This window comes from Dermacentor silvarum, chromosome 7 (genome assembly GCF_013339745.2).
Source record: "Dermacentor silvarum isolate Dsil-2018 chromosome 7, BIME_Dsil_1.4, whole genome shotgun sequence".
NCBI lineage: Eukaryota > Metazoa > Arthropoda > Arachnida > Ixodida > Ixodidae > Dermacentor > Dermacentor silvarum.
The window spans coordinates 51,299,120-51,321,082 of NC_051160.1; the positions used below are offsets into that span (position 1 = coordinate 51,299,120).

The 21,963-nt window shown below is 44.8% G+C and overlaps 1 protein-coding gene across 1 annotated transcript in view; it reads left to right on the plus strand.

Annotated features, from left to right (window-relative positions):
* Positions 1 to 21,963, plus strand: part of LOC125946744 (uncharacterized) — a 47,528-nt gene that overhangs the window by 21,515 nt on the left and 4,050 nt on the right. Inside the window, exon 4 of the mRNA XM_049670642.1 lies at positions 1,318 to 1,449. Within this exon, the coding sequence (XP_049526599.1) occupies positions 1,318 to 1,449 (132 nt within the window). The remainder of the gene's footprint in view (positions 1 to 1,317; positions 1,450 to 21,963) is intronic.

A 21,963-nucleotide genomic window follows, 5' to 3' on the forward strand; every position in this document is an offset into this window, starting at 1 on the left:
TTCGCCTGTGCAAGCCCGGCATGTTATTGAAAATCGAGGTTTTAGCGATGTGCTCGCCCATATATCCATAGCTTTTTTTTTTATTTTCATGGCGCTTGTGATAAAAAAAAACATTATGTGTAGCTAGTGTAGCTATTACAGCATTACTACATTAAACACCTTGTTTTCTACCCTGCTTTGTTGTTCGATTGCGGTGGCGGAGTGATTCTGTTGTACTAAGAAAGAAATCTCTTCTACTTAGATTAGAAGGCATACGTTTCGATTATGGTGAATTTATTTAAGTCACCGTTGTCTACAGCAAGCCTAATCCAAGACGACAAAGCTCCATTTTAAATTGCATTAATTTCACAGAAGATGACATATGGCAACTGCCGATATAGCATCAGGCGAGCACATTCAGTGGCTTCGGCGTTTTGCCCAACCTATATTTTTGGTTCTGCTACACGCCATTGACGTAATAGTTCAGCGGAAACCCGCTTGGTTGAGAGAAGTAAATAAATGGTAAATGAGGCATCCGCCCAATCGTAGCAATTTCGACAAAGAAAACCGACACAGGTTCCTCGAAAGAAAAGCCTCGCATTTAAAGAAAATTCATCCTGGTCCTGGACTCCAACCTGGGACCACCGCCTTTCTGCGGGGCAGCAGCTCTACAATTTGAGCTAACCAGGCGACTTGCAGATGGCAGGTAGCTTGAGTGTATCTTGTGATATTCAATTCGCTATCAAATCCTTCGCCAAAATTTGTCTAGCATAGGATTTTGTAGATTTTATGCAGACTCCTACTACATGTCAGTTTTGCAGTTTGCTGCGCGCTGTGTAGTATGTGATATATTTTTTTTAGATGCATGGAATTTTTTCGAAATGAAGGTACTGGAGGCTGAAAGCTTACCACGAACAATAGGTGCACATCGACATACATCCTTTTACATGCCCAAACTAATGTGTTTCACGTCTCAAAATGTACCGGTTCATTTATTCATTTTTTATGTTTGCGTATTCTGTTGTATAATTCTTTTAGAGGAAATGCAGTGGTTGATATATAAGCATCTGTGATGGCAACTTTTTCTAATAAATAAATGTTAGAGCAGTTCCAGGGCTCAAACAAATTTGGGGCACGGGATAGTTGGTGATCCATGTTTCAACAACGCCGTTGTCTATGTTGAAATAAATTTCAGCTTAAATCCGTTCTTGTCTTTGTCTTCCCATCCGTCCTTCGTCTGCTTATCCGCTGTTTAAGCAACATTAGTCCTCAAATGTATTTTTATTTGATTTCATTTTCTACTTGTTTTTATAATTTCCGTTTCTTTTCTCCTTTCAGTGCCTTTAGGCACTCCCTGCAATAACGAGGATATTCGTTGGCCGATAACAGATTGCCCTCAGCCCCAGAGTCAATATTCCATCCAATGTCGGCAAAATGGAGCGACAAGTGGAATATGCGTGTGCAAATGCAGTTAGTTTCGTCTGTTTCTCTTGATTTTTCCTTCGCTCTAGCGAATTTTTTTTTTACATATGAAATGCAGTGATACATTAATAGCTAAGAAAATGTCACAGACGAGCATCAGGTAACAACAATATAAGGTCTAGTGGCGACATAACGGGGAAAAATTGATTGGATAAACTATGATAACGGACATGCGTGATGGTTAGCGTGGATTATAACACGTGCTATGACGAAGAAAATGCTTTATTTAGTCGAAGCGTCAGTCTTCGCTCAAGCCGACACATTCAAAGCCCCAACGATTTTCGGTCTCAACAAGAAAAAAAGAGAACAAGCGCAGAATCACCTTTTGTGATACGTGCATTCTTGAAAGGAAGCTTCCATTATCTCGCATGCTCTACGATCTCACCCATTTGCTAGTAGCTTTTGTTCCTCAATCACCTATTTACATGTACAATTGTTTCAAGTGTTCAGCAGGTTGGAACAAAATCCGGCCGATAATAACAGCCTCTGTTCTTTCTGACACACATTAGTAATATGGCCAGTCCATTCATACTTCATTTTCTGGCGGCAATGTGCACTGTGATTGCAAACACGCTAAACACTGCGATTTTACGTTGCGATTCCACTTCAACATAAGTTCAAAGTTCTGCGATCCGCAAATACTCTCATAAAGGTGGCATTGGTGTCACGGCTCATGTAGGGAAGATGGTTACCCAGCGTGCATCGGATAGAAGTTATTCTGCGGGAAATTCGCGGTGAATCGGTGTGTGTTAGTTCTTCTTCGTGTTCATGAGAACAGCCTATATTCCAAAAACTTGTTGTTCACGGTGATGTTGGTGATGGGCCTGAGGCAATTGACATATCTAGATGTCCGGATTGACTCAGTTTATTGCAGCGCCTACAAAACTGTCACAGGCGAGAAGGAAAATCAGGGCCACCGCGCTTCTTGTGCACCACACGAATTACGAAGTATAGTAAATTACATGTCGCAGATATCCTAACCAGATTGTCACACAACACGAATTCAAACATTTTGGTGGAGCGTGCCGTTGTCCGTCCTCACCACGGAGCTCCGCAGCGGCCGCACCGTCCAGCTTTCCACCATGGCTCCCGGTGACACCTCGTCGGCTGCTACTACTGCAACTCCAGCCACAACGTACATCACGGTGGCCCCTCGACGTGATCCTGGCATATTCTCTGGCCAAGATAATGGCTACGTTGATGACTGGCTAAGCATGTATGAGCTTGTTAGCCGCAACAACCACTGGGACCCTACCATAATACTAGCGAATGTCCTCTTCTATTTGCGCGGAACACCTCGTGTCTGGTTCCGGACACACGAGGAGGAGATCTCTAGCTGGGACGCTTTCAAGGAGAAGCTCCGCGACCTCTTTGGAAATCCGACCGGTCGGCAGCAGGCTGCAAGAAAAGAGCTTGCTACCCGAGTATAGTCTTCCACTGAATCATATGTCTCGTACATACAAGACGTGCTAGCTCTTTGTCGGAAATCAACGAGAACATGGTCGAAGTTGACAAGGTTGGCCACACTCATCAAAGGGATCGCGGACGGCGCGTTCAACTTGTTGATCTTCCACAATGTGTCTACCATCGACGTCAATGTCAAGGAATGCCGCCGCTTTGAGCTCGCCAAAAGCCGCCGCGTCATTCCACAGTTCTCCCGGCTCCCTAACACGGCTGCGACGTCGTCCTGCGTCGCATTTACCGCTTCACCACCCTCCCATGAGACCGTCACGCGTATTGTTCACCGCGAGCTCGAGGCTGCCAGTCCTGCCACGTTCCATCCGCGCCAACTTGACCCCACCATTGACCAACCAGCCCCAGCGATCTCCTTCATTCAGGAGGTTGTGCGGCAAGAGTTTGCCAACCTCGGTTTTCCTGCTGCCTGCTCCGACTCCCGACCTGACGCCCGACTGGTGCCGACAGCTGCGCCTGGCAGTGATCTGTGTTCCACTCTCAGATACCGCAACCCTACAGAGTGGAGAACTCCGGACGACAAGCCCATTTGCTTTCGTTGACACCGCATTGTTGTTCACGTCGCTCGCCACTGCCGCACCTCCTGTACATCGCCGTATTCGAGCTACTTTTCCCCGTCTTCTCGCTCATATGCCGACCCTCGCCGCTACTCGCCTCGCCGTATGCCTTCTAGATTCTCACGTATCCGTCGATGACAGTCCTCCCACTCGCTCACCGTCACCTCAGCGCCGTCGCTCCCCGTCGCCACAGTTACGCCGCCATTCGTCGCCGACCAATTATGGACGCTCCTGGACGGAAAACTAGACCATGCAGCTCCTGGGGGTAGCGCTGCATTATCTTCGTCGTGTCAAAATCCTCCATTGACGCTCCCAGTGCACCAGAACTTACTCGATGTCCACGTCGACGGTGTCCCTTTGACGGCGTGAATAGATATCGGAGCCCAGGTGTCCATAATGAGTAATAACCTCGGTCGTCGACTGAAGAAGGTTCTCACGCCTGCTACTAGCCTAGCCGTACCCGTCGTCGATGGCAGCACTGTTACCGTCGCTGGAATGTGTACTTTCCGGATAAGTATCACCGACCGCCACGTTCCAGTTCTTTTTACAGTGCTGACCAATTGTCCCCATGACCTAATCCTTGGACTAGATTTTCTTACAGCGCATTCAGCTTTGATCGACTGTTCTACCGATACCCAGCACCTCCACCAAAATGTTACGCGAACGAAGGATTAAGTACTGGAGACTATTTACAAGTATATTTACAAAAGGTAGCTGCATTGCTGGCCAGATCAGCCGATAGCTCGAGAGCCCGGAGCAGCTCGTCTTCTTCGTCTAGGCGCCCGCGCGCATCGTCCAGAAGAAACAAGCAATATGCATGTAGCAATATAATAATAATAATAATAATAATAATAATAATAATAATAATAATAATAATAATAATAATAATAATAATAATAATAATAATAATAATAATGCATGATTATAGATTTACATTTCAGAGATGCCTAAACTTGACAACATTGTAAGTGTGTTTCTGGTAAGCTTTACCAATGCCTATTTCACAGACATTGAGAGATGAGGAAGGTGACTATCGTATTATTTACCATTTAAAAATAGTCTATTTCACCCAAAAAGACGAAGGTTCCGAAGCGATAACATACTATCAGTAAATTAGACGAAGAAAGATCTTGAAGTTTATTGGCTTATAAATTGTAGCATACATTCACCTACTTCCTACACAAGCACGGTGTCATGCACCACAAGACAAGAATGAGAAGATTTTGCATGTTACCGCGACTATTGGCTGTCACACTGCTGGGGTGTGCTTCTTGCTACCCTTGATTTCACAATTTCAACTTTTCGTCGTCTATAGGACTGGATTACTTCACCTACAACATTAGGTGCGGCTTAAAAAGACAGTGTGCTCAATGCACACGACTTACGTAGAATGTTCTCCTTTCGCCGAGGGAACTGCAGTTAATGACTTCCAAGTTAATGCGAGCCGGCCATGCATGCGCTCCACGGCGCAGGTCGCAACGCGAAGTCAGTGACCGGGCAGAGGAGGAGACGCGTGCTATCGTCTTGCAGCCCCGCCGTGCGGCTGTGCGGGCTCGATCAGGGGAGATTCAACATGTGGGGGAGAAGAAGAAAACGCGCATCGCCCACAAGCCTCACTCGGACTCCCACCTAACCCTGACATACTGACCCTCACACTCGCCGCATAAGACGTAACTACCAACACTGCAGACGCTTGTGGCTGCTTATCCTGGAACTTGCTATATAAGTAAGGATCAGCTGAGTAATGCACTTTAGAAGAGGAATGTGCATGCCGGAGAGACAGCTTGGCTGCGGAAAGCGCAGTTAGCCGTTCAATAACAAGTATGGTGGGAGCATAATGCAGTACATTAGCCATAATTCTCAGGCTTGCCTTCGTAAACGACAGTATTTTATTAGTTTTAGGCACAGCGCCCATTTTTTTTATTCAAGTACCCTAAAGGCCCGTAGGGCATTACATAGGGATGGTATAATAAATCATTAAGTAACAGTAGACGCATTCAATCAGGTAATGCATGTTAAAATAAAAACAAGAACACAAATGGAAAGAAAGATCAAAGAGAAACCGTAAAAGCTGTTACAAGAACACATCCTAAACTTTCAAGACACCTATAGCCATTCAAAGGGGTGTAGCACAAAATCAAGGTTACTTAGAATGAGTAATTCAAAAGAAAAATCCTTGTTAAAACAGGTACAGACAACAGCAAATACAGCATGTAACAATAAAAGAAAAAAAAATATATATATATATAAATACAAAAATAATAAGAATAAGAAACTAAGCAGTACAAGAAACTTGGTGCTCACCTAAAACAAAGCCAAGTGCGCACGGAGCATCAAAAGATGATGACAAAAAAAAAAAACGCCCTAGACCACAATGGATGGCGCCTTGAACGATTGCGCAAGAAAAGCCTATGTGTGTACTTTAAAATAGTCTTTTAGTTTTGCTAGGAAATCGTCATGACTTAGAATGGATACTATTTCATTTGGTAACTTATTCCAGTGATATATTGCGAGAAAGAGAGGCGAATGACTTAAGAAGTTAGTGCGCGCCAGAGCGGGCTGCACTTTAAAGGGATGATCAAGGCGCGGGAAGATACGATGCGCGGGCCTGATGTGGCATGCGCTGAAAGACGACCTGCAGTGATAAAGCCTGTGAAAATGGGAAAGAAGTGCTATGAGTCTACGATTTTCTAGAGAGGGAAGGTTTAGATAATTTTTAATGTTGGTGATGCTGGACGTTCGTGAGTAATTTTTCGTAATGAAGCGGGCTGCTTTGTTTTGGACTGATTCGAGCTTGTTTATGAGGTACGACTGATGCGGGTTCCAAATAAAAGACGCGTACTCCATTTTTGAACGAACCAGTGTCGTACACGCTAATAATTTAGTGGACTGGTTTGCCGAGTAAAGGTTACGCCTGACGTAGCCAAGTGTTTTGCACGCGCTGCTAGTAATCGCATCGATGTGTTGATTCCACGAAACGTTTGAAGAAAAATGAATTCCTAAGTATTTTATTGTGTCAGCATGAGCAATAGCAATGCCGTTCATCGAGTATTCGGTTAGCTGCAGGTTAGAAGCTCTAGTGAAAGCAATAGCCTTAGTTTTTGAAACATTTATTTCCATTTGCCACTTTCGACACCAGTCCGTAATTTTCGCGAGGTCAGATTGCAAAGTGTCAGCGTCGGAAGGGTTAGTTATTCGTCTGTAAATTACACAATCATCTGCAAATAGTCTAACTGTAGATTTAATGTTACTGTTGATGTCGTTAACGTAAAGCAGGAATAAAATAGGTCCCAATACAGAGCCCTGCGGCACCCCTGATTTAACTAGGGATCGCGGAGAGGAAAATTCATTAGCAGTTACAAATTGGTACCGGTTAGTTAAGAAGTTTCTAATCCAAGTAGTGGTCCTACTATTTATATTAAAACAGCGAAGTTTCATTAATAAACGGTTATGAGCTACCTTGTCAAACGCCTTCGCAAAATCAATGAATATGGCGTCTACTTGTGATGAGTCATTAATAGCTTGGTATAAGTCGGAGACTAGCTCGAATAACTGCGTCTCGCATGAACGACCCTGCTGAAACCCATGTTGGTTAATGAAAAGAAGATTGTGCTCTGTTAGGTATTTCATAATTGCTGATGAAATAATGTGTTCTAGTAGTTTACATGGAATGCTGGTCAGTGAAATGGGTCTGTAGTTAGAGACAGATGAAGGGTCACCGGACTTGAAGATTGGAATTATTTTAGCTATTTTCCATCCGTCAGGTACGCATCCTGAATCAATAGATTGTTGAAAAAGACAAGCGAAGATGCGGGATATCACTGGTTTAGTTATTTTTAATAGTTTTGGACAGATTTCGTCTGGACCGGGAGCCGAGCTGTTAGAAAGACGATCAATAGCAGCTTCTATGCCCTTCTGAGTGATTATGATATCATTCATGATGGAAGTAACAGAACCGACGTCAATATTGGCGGGAACAGGAAGTTCACTTGTGAAAACAGAACTAAAGAAAGAATTTAATGCAGTAGCGACCTCTGATGGTGGAAGGAACTCGTTGTCTTTCGTTATAGATATGAAGCAGGATGATGACGGTTTGGGGTTTATTACTTTCCAGAATTTTTTTGTGTTGTTAGCTAACATGCTGGAAATATCATGGTTAAAAAATTTGTCTTTAGCTGCTTCAATTTCGATTTTGCATAACTTTGACTGTTCCCAATAGCACTTCCAGGCATCATCAGATGTCGACAGCTTAGCTTTTGAGTAAGCGCGTTTCTTTTTATTAATACAGCGCCTTACATGAGAGGTGAACCACGCGCTTCCAGTAGACAGAGTTATTTGCATTTTTGGAATGTACTTTTCTTTAAGTTCAGTCAGCTTGCCACAAACAATCGTCCAGTTATGATTGCTATCACGATCATGCATGCCACTCAGGAATTCACCACAAAAAGACGAGAGCTCACTGGTGATCATTTCGACATTTGCGCGCGCATAATCATAAATTGTTTTCTTTTCTTGTACTCTTTTTTTACGCTTTAGCTCGTATTCACAATGGAGGACATTGTGATCACTGATGCAATCTAACACATGAACACACACGTTGACGGGTTCATTGGTCAGCACAAGATCCAAGATGGCATCCCCCCTTGTTGGCAACGAAACCATTTGGCTTAATCCGTATGTCAAAATCATATCGAGAAAATTTTTACATTCAACTTTCCTTGGGCCGCCTTCGGCTGTGCCCGTCCGCCAGTTAATTCCAGGGTAATTAAAGTCACCCGCAAGAATAATAGGTGAGCCAGGAAATTTGTTACAGAAAAAGGTTAATGACTCGTTTAGCAATTGAATAAATGTGTCCTGAGAGTCAGGCGGACGGTAACAAACCCCAATGGCACAAGTTACACATGAAAGCTGGAGCATGACCCAAAAAATTTCAATACCGGAACCCGTGTCAAGTAGGCGCGCTTGGAATTTTTTGTTTACTGCAATTATAACACCACCGCCTCGCGTTTCAATCCTGTCTTTTCGAAACAAAACAAAATTTTTAGAAAAAGATAATTCTTTGTCGGAAACATCGCACGACAGCCATGTCTCTGTTCCCAGTATAATATCAGCAGAGCAGGACTCGACAAACGCACAAAGGTGAGCCTGTTTTCTGAAAAGACTTCTAAAATTTGCCACAATTATGGACAGCTTTTTATTTTCTGCAGCGTTGAGACGTCAGTTGCCATTCGTTGGAGCTGCGTGTCTAGGAATGGGGACCACTTCATTACTTGAAGGGTCGACAGTGAAAATACCGTTACCCATTATAAGCTTATCAAACTGTAGTTTGTATTTCTCGTTCTGCAGGCGGTTCGCACGCGCGAAATCACGGAGCGTTTTCCTGATCAGTTGCATTCGCGGTGAAAAATCTTCCTCGATCCAGACGCGCGGGGTTACCAGGTCTTTTAGTTTGAAAGCGCTTTTCAGGATATTGTTTTTATCTTTGAAGTTCAGAAATTTCACCACAACAGGCCGAATGCGATCGGGTTTACGTTGGCCGACTCGATGAGCTCGCTCTATTTCACCTGGTTGAATGCCCAGGTTTGTCGTGACAAATTCAGAAATGAGTTTTTCCGTATCGCTCCACTTTTCAGTAGTCTGTTCAGGAATACCCTGATACAAGAACAGAGTACATCTATGATAAAACTAAGCAGGCTTACTAGAAACCTAGCTTCGTCACAACACAGCAAGGAGAATGACGACATCTACGCTCGTACACTTGTACAGAGGGCAACACTCATGTCTAGAACGACGGAACGTCGCGCTCGAGACTGCACGAGCGACATCTGCAGTCTGAAATAGGCCACATCTGAACATGCGCGGCGCCAAGGATGCACCGGCCTTGCATTTTTATGCTTGTTTATTGCCGCGGCTGCAACAACTGCTTTGGCCGTCAGAAGCGCAGTCAACGGTGTAGCGCAAAAACAAAAACAAACAAACAAGCAAGCAAGCAAGCAAGCAAACAAACAAACAAACAAAGAAACAAAAAACGCAGCGAATCGTTCTCGGGTCCCATTGCAAGCTATGCTCTAAGTTTATTCTTATTGACAATGTTATAATTGACAATGTTCGCTGACGAAACGCACATGGAAATGCCTGCGCTTACTACTCATGTATGTTGTGCTTACATTTGACAGCGTTCTTGAGGTACCTTCATGTGTTGATTTCAATAAATCTCATAAGTTCAGCATGTCTAGGCAGCATGTTTCTGTATGTGCGATCGAAACCTACAATTATTCGCAATTAACGTTGGCGGGTTGACGACCAATAAACGATGAAAGTAGGTTTGTAAAATTCACTCCTAACAGACGGCAATAAACGCAATGCGTTATGCAAAATCCACGGCGCGATGCGCGAGATATATATGCGACGCATTGGCGGTATGACGATACCGCGAAAGGATAAGCCTGCAGTATAAGGGTGCCGAGCCGGGCGATTCTGCGCGCTTTTCTTTTTTTTTTTTTTTGGCGGCGCTACACCGTTTACAGTGCTTCCAATACAGAAAAAACATACAGAAAAAATGATATAGATGTGTGCGGTAAATAGCAAAGTGACCGCGGTAACATATCATATCAAAGGTATAACACGCGAAATATAGGAACATGAACTAAAGTGTGTAATAAAAGGGTTTATTAGAATCACAATGCTCATTCTCAATTGAGAATACAAATAGATAGATTAAAACAAGTTATACAATGCTTAACATAATATAATTTCAACAAGGAAAAAGAAAAACACGCGGGAACATGTCCTAAACAAGTAAATATGGTATTCGACAAGTATTTAACAGTTAGAACGCAGGCATGATATGTTCATGCAGACGGCTATGGAATGCTCGGTGATCTGTTATGGAGGCGATATCGTCAGGAACATCGCTCCAAAGTGAAATGGCAGGCGGCAACGCTGATGAAATAAACGCTTGTGTTTTACCAAAGATACGCTTGATGCTAACGTGATTATGGAGCCCTCGAGACATGTGCATTGGAGTTTTTAAGGGTAAGACAGGTGGCCTGGTGTGGTCATGTATCCATGAAGCAAGCATAAAATGGAAGCGGAACGACGAATTTGAAGAGGGTGCAGTGAATTCTGAAGTTTAATATTTGTTGGGCTAGACTAGCGGTCACAATTTCGAGAAATTAACCCGGTAGCCTGGTTTTCTACGCGTTATAAGTAAGAGATCAAGTAATCCTGGGGGGGGGGGGGGGACCAGATCGATGACGCGAATTCCAACCCTGGGCGAATGAACGTTAGGTACGCCAACTTGCGAATGTTAGGTGGCGTTTTACGCAGGTTGCGTCGAGTGTAGCCAAGGGTTTTTTTTGGACGCTTTAGCGCAGATAGCAGTACTGTAGGGGGACCGTAAAAGGTTTTGAGTCAGGTGTATTCCTAGGTACTTGTATGACTGAACACGATTTATGGCAGAGTTGTTAATATAGTTTGCATTTGCCCGAGTTTAGAACCATTGGCCATTCACTACACCACATACTCATTAGGTTAATGTCATTTTGCAGAATAACGTGATCATCTGGAGAAATTCATCATCATCAGCCTATATTTTATGTCCATTGCAGGACGAAGGCCTCTCCCTGCGATCTCCAATTACCCCTGTTTTGCGCTAGCCTATCCCAACTGGCGCCTGCAAATTTCCTAACTCACCATCGAATCCCACCATGACTTTCTGCCGTCCCTCGACTGCGCTTCCCTTCTCTTGGTATCCATTCTGTAACGCTAATGGTCCACCGGTTATCCATCCTACGCATTACATGGCCTGGCCAGCTCCATTTCTTCCGCCTAATGTCAACTAGAATATTGGCTATCCCCGTTTGCTTCTCTGATCCACACCAGCTCTCTTCCTGTCTCTTAACGTTAGTCCTAAGATTCTTCGTTGATCGCGCTGTGTGCGGTCCCTAACTTGTTCTCGAGCTTCTTTGTTCCCTTCCAAGTTTCTGCCCCATATGTTAGCACCGGTAGAATACAATGATTGTACACTTTTCTTTTCAACGACAGTGGTAAGCTACGAGTCAGGATTTGGCAATGCCTGCCTTATGCACTCCAGCCCAATTTCATACTTCTGTATATTACTTTCCGGTGATCAGGGTCCCCTGTGAGTAATTGACTTAGATAAACGTACTCCTTTACAGACTCTAGAAGCTCACTGGTGATCCTGAATTCTTGTTCCCTTGCGAGGCTATTGAACATTATCTTTGTCTTATGCATATTCATCTTCAACCCAATTCTTACACTTTCTCGATTAAGGTCCTGAATAACTTGCTGTAATTTGTCTCCATTGTTGCTGAATAGGATAATGTCATCCGCAAACCGAAGGTTGCGGAGATGTTCACCGTTGATCCTTACTCCTAATCCTTCCCAGTCTAAGAGCCTGAAAACTTCTTATAAGCATGCAGGGAATGGCATTGGAGAGATTGTGTCTCCTTGCCTGACCCCTTTCTTGATAGGTAACTTTGTACTTTTCTTGTGGAGAACCAAGGTAGCTGTGGAATCCTTGTAGATGTTTGCTAGGATATTCACGAATGCCTCCTGTACTCCTTGATTCCTTGATTACACAATGCCTCTATGACTGCTGGTATCTCTACTGAATCAAATGCCTTTTCATAATCTATGAAAACCATATAGAGATGTTGATTGTACTCAGCAGATTTCTCAATTACCTGATTGATGACATGGATATGATCCATTGTAGAATATCCCTTCCTGAAGCCAGCCTGTTCTCTTGGTTGGCTGAAGTCAAGTGTTGCCGTGATTCTATTGGAAATTACCTTGGTGAATATTTTATACAATACTGAAGGCAAGCTAATGGGTCTATAATTCTTCAGTTGTTTAACGTCTCCCTTCTTATAGATTAGTATAATGTTGGCGTTCTTCCAGCTCTATGGTACACTTGAAGTCGTGAAGCATTGCGTATAAAGGGCCGCAAGCTTTTTAAGCATATCTCCTCCATCTTTGATGAAATCTGCTGTTATTCCATCTTCTCCAGCAGCTTTTCCCCTGGTCGTGTTTTTCAAAGGCCCTTCTAACTTCATGGCTAGCTATAGAAGGAGCCTCTCCATCCGGTTCATCACTATTTCGAATGAAAGTAGATTGGCTGTTTTGGGCACTGTACAGGTCAGTATATAGTTTTTCCGCTGCTTTTTCCATGTCATCGAAATTACTGATGATATTACCATGCTTATCTTTAAGTGCATACATTTTCTTATTTTTCTGTAAACAATACATTCATCACCGAATTGTTCTATGCTTGAAGAAATGGTATTGATCAGATCATTATGTATATTAGGAAAAGTAGAGGGCCTAGGGCGATTCCTTGAGGGACACCTGAAGTTACATCAGCCAGAGAAGAAGCACTGTTATTATTAACTGTAAATTGTTGACTAAATGACAAAAGAAATTAAATCCAAGATTAACTAGCAGAGTCAAGTCCAAGGGAATTTAATTTTGAAAACAGCCTGCAGTGAGCAACACGGTCGATAGCTATGTAAGAATCAAGGAAAATGCTGTCAGTTTGTAAGTTATTGTACATGTTAAAGTGCAAGTCGGTTGTAAAGTCAAGCAATTGCGTATCACAGGAAAGATTTTGTAGCGTTAGCTACACTCGCCTAGCCAAGCCCGTTTCGCGCGGCACATGAGCAGCCGTGCTGCGCATGCGCAAGGATCAGTGATGTCACACGGCTTGCGCACCGGAGCCACCGGAGCCGGCACCTCTCGCGCACTCCGCCGCCGTAGCGCGCGACTCACCGCCGCCGGTCTGCGCATTCCAGAGGAGTGACGTCGTAGCCGTGGTAGACGCACTGGCGCCGGCGCGCGCTCGCTGTGCAGTCGCCGTCTGACACTGCGCTGGAGCCGCTGCGCTTCTGACTGGCGTTTGTGTGTGTCATTGGAGCAGCAGTAAGCATGACAATCAAGCTAATCCTTGACAATCTAGACAACCAGGAAAGCTAAGAATAATCAGCTGAACCTGTGCTAACGCTACGTATATCCTGGCATAGCCTAGCTAAGCCACTACAACATTTTTTTTTCTAAAGCCATGTTGATTATCGAAAAAGAAATTATTAGACTCTAGGTGGCTGTAGACGTGCGATGCGATTATATGTTCCAGCATCTTACATGAAATGCATTTTAAGGAAAAAGGGAGGTAGTTATTAGGTATTTTTTCCTTCCTGCTTTGAATACTGGAATTACCTTAGCCACCTTCCAGTCTTTAGGTGACGGACCGTTCGACAATGATTGCCTACATATGTAGCACAAAATTTTGTTAGATAGGGTAGGGTATTTTTTAAATATTTTAGCGTTCAGATTATCTATACCGGCTGACGTAGATAGTTTGAGGTTATTTATAAGACATGCAATGCCTTCTGAAGAGACCGTTATGTGTTCTGTGTGGGGATAATCTAGTTCCGGAGCCAAGGGCTAGTTAAGACAATCTTCCTTCGTGAATACTGATGAGAAAAATTTGTTGAACTCAAATGTGCACAACTCGTCCGTTAAAAGAATGTTCTTATCATTGAAGAGAGAAAATTGTTCCGGTGTACTATCACTATAAATAACAAATAAATAGTCGTCGAGCACCGTCAAGCGGGCACTCACAATACTCCAATGTGTTCGCTGGTGAATAAAAAAAAAATACAGTTCAAGCATACGCAAAGTGAGGGTTGGGATCTGCAGTATCTCGTTTTCTAAAGATAGAAGGAAGTATCAAGTGTGCATAGGTGATATAAAGAGACAGCAGCGCGAAGGTAGGCAATTGCTGACGTAGTGCTGAGGATTGACCTATAAAAAAATTCTCCCAAAACTACGCACTTTGGGAATTATCGTTATGCGAACCATTTAGGCATGCAATTGACCATGTAGTACTCTCTGTGGTTCTGCAAAACGTTACAAGGTGGAACAATGTGTTTGGGTGAATGCAGTATTTGTGTTTTTGACTCGAGTACAGTGCGAGAGTGCGTGTGCTCGACGACAGCAGCAATACGACGACTACAGTAACGACCATTGCAATTTTTCTGCAAGCGATCGAATTCGTGTGAACGAGCAGCACGGACGTGCGAGATTGGGAACAAAGGCAGAAGCTAAATTCTCATGGACGGCGGCACGTGCTGTCACTTGGAGCACACAGACTTGATGGGGCATCTGTAACACAACCTGAAACCCGTGTCTTACTATATGCATTTGGACGAGTGGCGTGGTGCAGCGTTTGCCTTGACCGAGCTGTGATGATTCTGTCATGGTCGAATTCAATGCGGCGTTGTCGTACTCGGGCACTGTGTGTACCAAGAACGAGCAGGGTCGATGTTTTATTAAGTGCCCTGGTAACGACGAGAAGGGCAGTGCATGTCCGGTACGAGCTGCGTGAGGAACGGGCAGGCGGCACTTTCCTGTCCGGCGTTCAGAAATCAATCGCTGTTTGAACGTATGCAACCACATCTCTGTGTTCTGTTGCCGAGAGGCCGGGACCTTCTTTCGCGTGTTACCTGGTTCGAGCGCATGTAGAGCACGCGAAATACAGGCGCTAGTCGAATTAGGAAGCTGGAATAACGATGCAACGACCAGCACGGAATCAGGGACACGAGACAAATAGCCATACCAACAACCCAGTTTAGTGGAGAATTTGGTCCACAGGTTCATCATAAGTTTTGTCATGGTAATAGCGCCATGATCTGCATGCATGCATCACTGGAATATATGTCATTCTATACATGCATGTCTTGACATTCATGGGAATCATGTCATGACTTGACATACAGACATGTCATGATATACATTCATGCCAAATATAGTACGACTTGCATGTCATGACATGCCATTCATGCCACGTGTGCATGTCATGACATGCACATCCCGCGTATATCCGGTTGAACAAATGCACTTCGCATAATTTTATCCATTATTGTCATTTCATTTATGACATTGATGTCATGAATGTGTTAAATAATGAACCTTACTTAAATGACATGTCATGACATGCATGTGTCATCTATGTGATGACATATTATTTATGTGAGGATCATAATGACACACTACATATATCAGAATATCCATTACATCGATGAAACGACATGACACGCATCAATTGCATGCCGCCCATTTCATGACGCGATTATTATGAATGACTGAGTTGGTGGCATCTCGCTCCTTTCTTTACCTGGCCATGTATCAGCATTGTGTGATTAGCCCGACGTGCATGATATGAGACGAATCACGTGGCATGGTATTGTCTTGCATCTCTTGTAATATGACATTCCTGTCATTACGTTTAGGTCATATCATTCAGTCAGGTCATGCAATAATGTCGTCATTGGTATCCAGATATATATCCAGTTAAGTAAACAACCATGACGCTTTATGTCAGTCATACTATTTAGGTCATGAAATAGATGCGCATGCAGGTCTTGTCAATAATGACATGACTCCAATGATATTTATTAGAAATAATAACACGCATGTCATTGATGCAAATGCATTTGTCATGCATGCATAAAATAATATAAATTATGGGGTTTTACGTGCCGAAACCATGCTCGGTTTATTTGGACCAGCTGGGGTTCTTTAACGTGCACTTAAATATAAGTACACGCGTGTTTTAGCATTTCGCTCCCATCAAAATGCGGCAGCCGTGGCCGGGATTCAATCCCGCAACGTCGTGCTTAGCAGCCCGACACCATGGATACTAAGCAACCATGGCGGGTGTGACGCATGCATGTCATTTATATCCTGATATAGATTTCACATAGTAGTGACGGTGAAGAAAACAGTCGGAAAACTGTGTATTACGAAAATGATTCTTTATTGGGCGAACTTGTGCCCACAAACGCAAGCTACACTCGAAGCACAACGATAGTGGCGAACACAGTCGGCGATCGTCGAAATCTGAGCAGCTGCGAAACGCGTCGCCTTTTGTACATGAGTGATCGAAGGTTCCAGAGTAATTCCTGGTGCCCGCGTGTCTTCCAGAAAGTACTGGACAATTCGCGTTACTCATACAATCAGGTTACAGAAGCATTGATGACAACAGAGAACGGATACAAGCATCGATAACGTTCGAGAAACTTCCGAAGCATGCGGGGACGTCCGGCCCCTAGCGATAACATTTAGGATTTGTTAGCCGGTGAAAAGCGGTAACCGGTGAAAAATGAACAAGCACACCTGTCAATTTGTCATGTAAAGAAACCACTACGATGTCATCGTGTCAGTCATTCCATATCTGGCATGACATACATGCCATGAGTTCATGCAATGGTGTTGATATCATGACATGATATGCGCATGCATGTATTGTTATTCTTGTGATGACGCACATGACATGCCATGCAGTCTATGAGATTATTGACGCGGCATGCCATTGGAATCACAGTCTAAGACATGTCATCCCATTTTTGTGCTGCCTACAATGTTAGGTGATGCATGATCGTCAATCATATCCATGACATGTGGAGTAAAAAAAACGACCGCGATGTCATTGTGGCAATCCTACCATTTATGTCACGACATACATGTCATGACAAATACGTCCTGCGCAATGATCTGATGACACGCCATTAATGTTATGTAAACATGAAAGACTCCGCCCCCCGCCCCCCTCCTCGCCATGCCTTTTCTTATAGATAACCAGTTGAAGAAAGGACCACGACAGCATCAGGGCATAGGAGGCCAGATAGATGCACTCAAAACGACTGTGTTCGCAAAGAAGGTTTCGCAATAATTCAGCTCTCGGATCTTGTGACCATCCAGGCCTGTTTACGCTCGACAGGTCCATTGCCGGAAGCAGCACCACACGCGTGGGCTGCTTCCGTCGGCTCATAAGCGGCCCGCCCTTAATGGCTGTGCTGACGTTCCGCGAAGTGGTCGTGAATTTTCGCCTGCGCGTTTGCCTCCTGTGGGAACCACACAAAGATGGCGCTTGGTCTTAGCGATGCGGAGCGCTTGGATTAAGCCGTGAGGCTGCAGTGGCAGTTTGTTTTTTGTTGTTTTTGTGAACATTGCGAAAGTATACTAGCACTCGCAGAGATAGCCGTCGAACGTAGCAAGTAGATGTACCCTTCCTGACCTCTTCAGTGCATGGGAATCCAACAGAAACAGACGGAACTGTGTTGTGCTAATGCAACGGTATGAAGAAATGAAGCCACCGAAATCGCGTGTTCTGTGCCCTTGTTCGCGTCGGTATTATAAACGCGAAGGCCATCACATACACGTGCATTCTAAGCATGGCACATGTTCAGTGCGCACCAGAAGGAAAAGAGCGCGATCGCCCACCTCAGCTTGTTTTGTTTGTAGGTGTTCTGTGCACGCGCTTCATCGCTGTGAATATCGCACGTGTGTGTTTGCACGTTGTGCAGTGATGGATTGGGATTAAGAAGTGATGATAGGATCTTTAGCGATGAGCTTCATTGGTGTGTCATCGCAGTCATTCGGCATGTGCTATTTGTGTCTTGCTTTATGTGAGCTGTTTTGGGTCCTGCATTGCGCCTTGGTGACCGCGAACACCTACAGAGCGTTTGAGTGTTAGGGTTCTTGCTTTTACGAAGTGTACGTGTACTGTGATGTGTACATGCAACGTGTCGCAGTGGTGCTATAGGTGTATAAGTGTTCGTTTTATGCAATGTGCATATGCTCCTAATTGAACCATGCATAAGCGTTTCCGGTCGAGTATTTTTTTGCCGGCCTGTTCTACTTTATCCACGTATCTTTTTTTCTCAGAAGTTATTTCTGTTTATGAAGATATTTTAATTGCTGAGGAAACCTAACTAAATGAGAATGAACGTTGCTACTACAAGTACGTTTGCCGTCGTAGGACTATTCAATATTTGATAAGTACTATTGTTATTCAATTCGTATTCGAAAAAAAATACATTCACCCACCTCTATTTCTTATACAATAAGACGGCACTCATGCCATAGTTGTGCTTTCCGAAGTATTACTTTTCAATCAAGATCCCTATTTTTACAGATAACCTGATTACGCTGTCTTGTGTATTCTATTCTTTTAACGAATATATTCTGAACTGAAAATTATATCACAGATAGACATACAGCATCTCATTGGAACAGAGACATTTCAGACGCATGACCTCACACCTTGTTCAGCTCACCTTCAAACTTATGCTGATTGTGGCTAGTATATAGTATCTAAAGTGGTATGTCTATAATGTGTTATGAGGGTACGTGTGCTGTGCTACTGTGAAGCCAGCTATCGTTCTCCAAGCAATTCATTGAGTAAGATAATTGCTTAATTATTATCGAGAAAGACAGCATCATCCGAGGTTGTAAGGGTGCGGAAAATGATTTGTGACATTCAAGAAACATGCAAACAGCATATAATTGTAATATGACCACATAGCATGTGCCAGTGTGCATTTCTAGTGATTAAGAGAATGGCTTATGGAGTGTTGGTTAATGCGGGTTATTTGTTCCGTTACCACACAGGCTGTGCAGTTAACTTGAACATGTCTTAGGAGGAAGACGAAGTGTCCTTTGACACAGTGCTGTTCTTTCTAGCTCCGGTTTATTTCCGTGCAATTCTAAGTGCATCCGCTCGCCTTCGCTCCTTGCTCGGTCGGGATGGACGTGGACGACCCTGCACGTCTGCCGGCGACGGCGGCGTCAGCGGCGGCCGCCTCCAGGAAGCGGGTCGGCCAACAGAGCGACAGCGACAGCGAGGACACCCAAGTCTACTCTCTCAGCAGTGACGACCCTTCCGATGACGACTTCCAACTTGTGCAGAGCCGCAAAGCGAAGAGAAGGAACACCAGGACGTCTTCATCGTCAAGTAGGGAAACAGTAAGACACACGCAAAGGCCGGACGCCAATACCATCATATTTGTGCCCGTGCTTCCTACCGTTAACATGAAGCTACTCAACAGACAATCTGCGTCGATGTTACTGGAAGGCTTGGTGCCCAATGAAATATCGGACATTCGAGTGAACACCCGAAAAAATCTACTGGCGGTCGATGTCCAGCACGCGGGTGCTTTGACCACTCTACGCAGCGTAACCGACCTTGATGGCATTCAGGTGCGCTCCTATATCCCTCTGGGATCTGATATAGTCATTGGCGTTATCTACGACGTCGACGTGGCCATCCTTAACCACGACTTGCCAATTCTTGTCAAGCCAGCGAATGACGAGGTCATTGTGGATGTTACTCGGATAGGCAGTTCACGCTGCGCGAAGATTGCATTCAAGGGTAACCATCTACCCTCGCATGTTAAGGTGGGACACTTCAGACATGCTGTGCGGCCTTTCATACCGAAGCCTCTTCAATGCCGCAAATGCATGAAACTGGGGCACGTGAGCAGTGTCTGTGAAAACCAGGCAACATGCCCCCGCTGCGCCGAGCCCCAAGATGCAGATAAATGTGGCGCCACTGTAATGAAGTGTTCTAACTGCAGCGGGTCACATGAGGCTTCATCGAAGAATTGCCCACATATTAAAAAGGAAATGGCCATATTCAAAGAAATGGTGAGAGATCAACTCTCCGAGAAGCCGCCGCTAAGATTAGGAGGCGACGTTCCCGTCGCCGACGTTCTTCAAGGAAGGCTGTTGCCTCTACGCCGCGTTTGCCAGTTCCTATGCCATCACCTCTTCCTCTGCCGCCCAGACCATACAATGCGGAAAGGACCACGAAGGACAAGGCCACTGAGAAGACATCTGCCGAATCTTGGCCGGCCCTACCAAAGCGACAGCAAACACCAACAGGATCGCGGCAAACTTCTGATGGGCAACCCTCGGTGTCTACTGTCGGTGATTTGTCCGATCAGGACAGGCAAGTGACTGTAATGCTGCAGTCGCTGATTAATACAATGCGCATAATCCTGAACAAGCTACAAACACCTGCAGCTCGAAGTGCTCTGCAAATACTGGATGCACTAAATCCAGTGCTTGCTAGCATCGTCTAAGCACCATGGCTCGACCAATAGTCGCCTTCCGCACTGAAGTTAAAGGTGCGTCGATCTTCCAGTGGAATGCCAGCGGTCTCAGGACCCGCATAGCAGACTTTCGCCAATTCGTTTTTAGATATCGTTTCCCCATACTGGTCATATGCGAACCAAATACATCGACTCCACCCAGACTGTCTGGTTACTAACCTTTCGCCTCGTCCACATGCGGAGCATGCAGCAAAGTAATAGTCTACATCCGCACGGATCTTACGTATGTCGCTCACGCGGTAGAGCCACATGACGACAACCAATATGTCTGCCTGCATGTAAAAAAGAAGACTGGGTCATTTACACTTATTGGAGCCTACATATCCCCAGCTGGTCACTTTGATGGCAAAAGGCTCAAGAAAATATTACAAATGACCAATGGCCCCTGGGTTATCACAGATGACTTTAACGCGCATCACCAGCTATGGGGAAGCACTAAAATTGATCCCAGAGGCAGGAGTCTTGCCTCCTTTGCTGCCGACCATGATATGTGCTGTGTGAATGATGGCAGCCCTACATTTCTGCGAGGCACGACCTATAGTAGCTGCTTAGATTTGACTTTGGTGTCACGGCGCTTCGTCTCGAGCGTCCAATAGTTTACTGACATAGAGACACACGGAAGCGACCATATTCCAACATACATCAAGATTAGTGGAGTTGAGCAAAGCTCCTCTACAGTCTTGCGTACAGTTGAGTGGCCAAGGTTTAAGGAACATATGGAAGACGCATGTCGGCAAGGCCTTTCACACAATATAGAAGACGAAATCGCGGATGCAATGAAAGCATTCATGTGCTCGCTCACAAGGTCAGCAAGGCGAACGCACTTTGACACAAAACTGGAGAGGCTGCGTGCGGAACGCCGACAGGCGGAAAGAAGGTATCGGCGCACGAAATCCGTTCTAGACCTGAGGGCTTCACGACGCATACAAAAGAAAGTTCAGCGTCGTATGGATAAATTGGAAGAAAAGCGATGGAAAACTTTTTGTCAGACGCTTGATCCCCGAAGATCGCTCTCACATATATGGAGAACGGTTAGGGGTCTTCGCTCATGTCCGCATCAAAGGAAGCCCTTTGCTGCTCTGGCCCTCTACCAACACCGCTCGCAGTTTGAAGTGGCTGAAGAGTTCTGTGTGCGGGTTGCTGGATCCGTGATCATCCCTACTGACGCGGCACTGAATGGCGTCCCTGAGGCACGTGTATGAGAAATGAACGTGCCATTTTCACCTGAAGAGCTCGACGCTGCGTTAGCGACCTGCAGGCGTTCTTCGTCACCAGGACCAGATGGCATCACGTACGCTGCCCTATGCCACCTTGGACATGAAGCACGTAGTGAGCTGCTCAACTACTACAATGAGTCTTGGCGAAACGGCGTTGTTCCTAAACAATGGAAATCGAGTCGCTTGATCCCCATTCTGAAACCTGGAAAGTCTCCGCTTGATTTATCATCATATCGTCCGATTGCGCTTTCGAGCTGCGTCGGCAAAGTGATGGAAAGA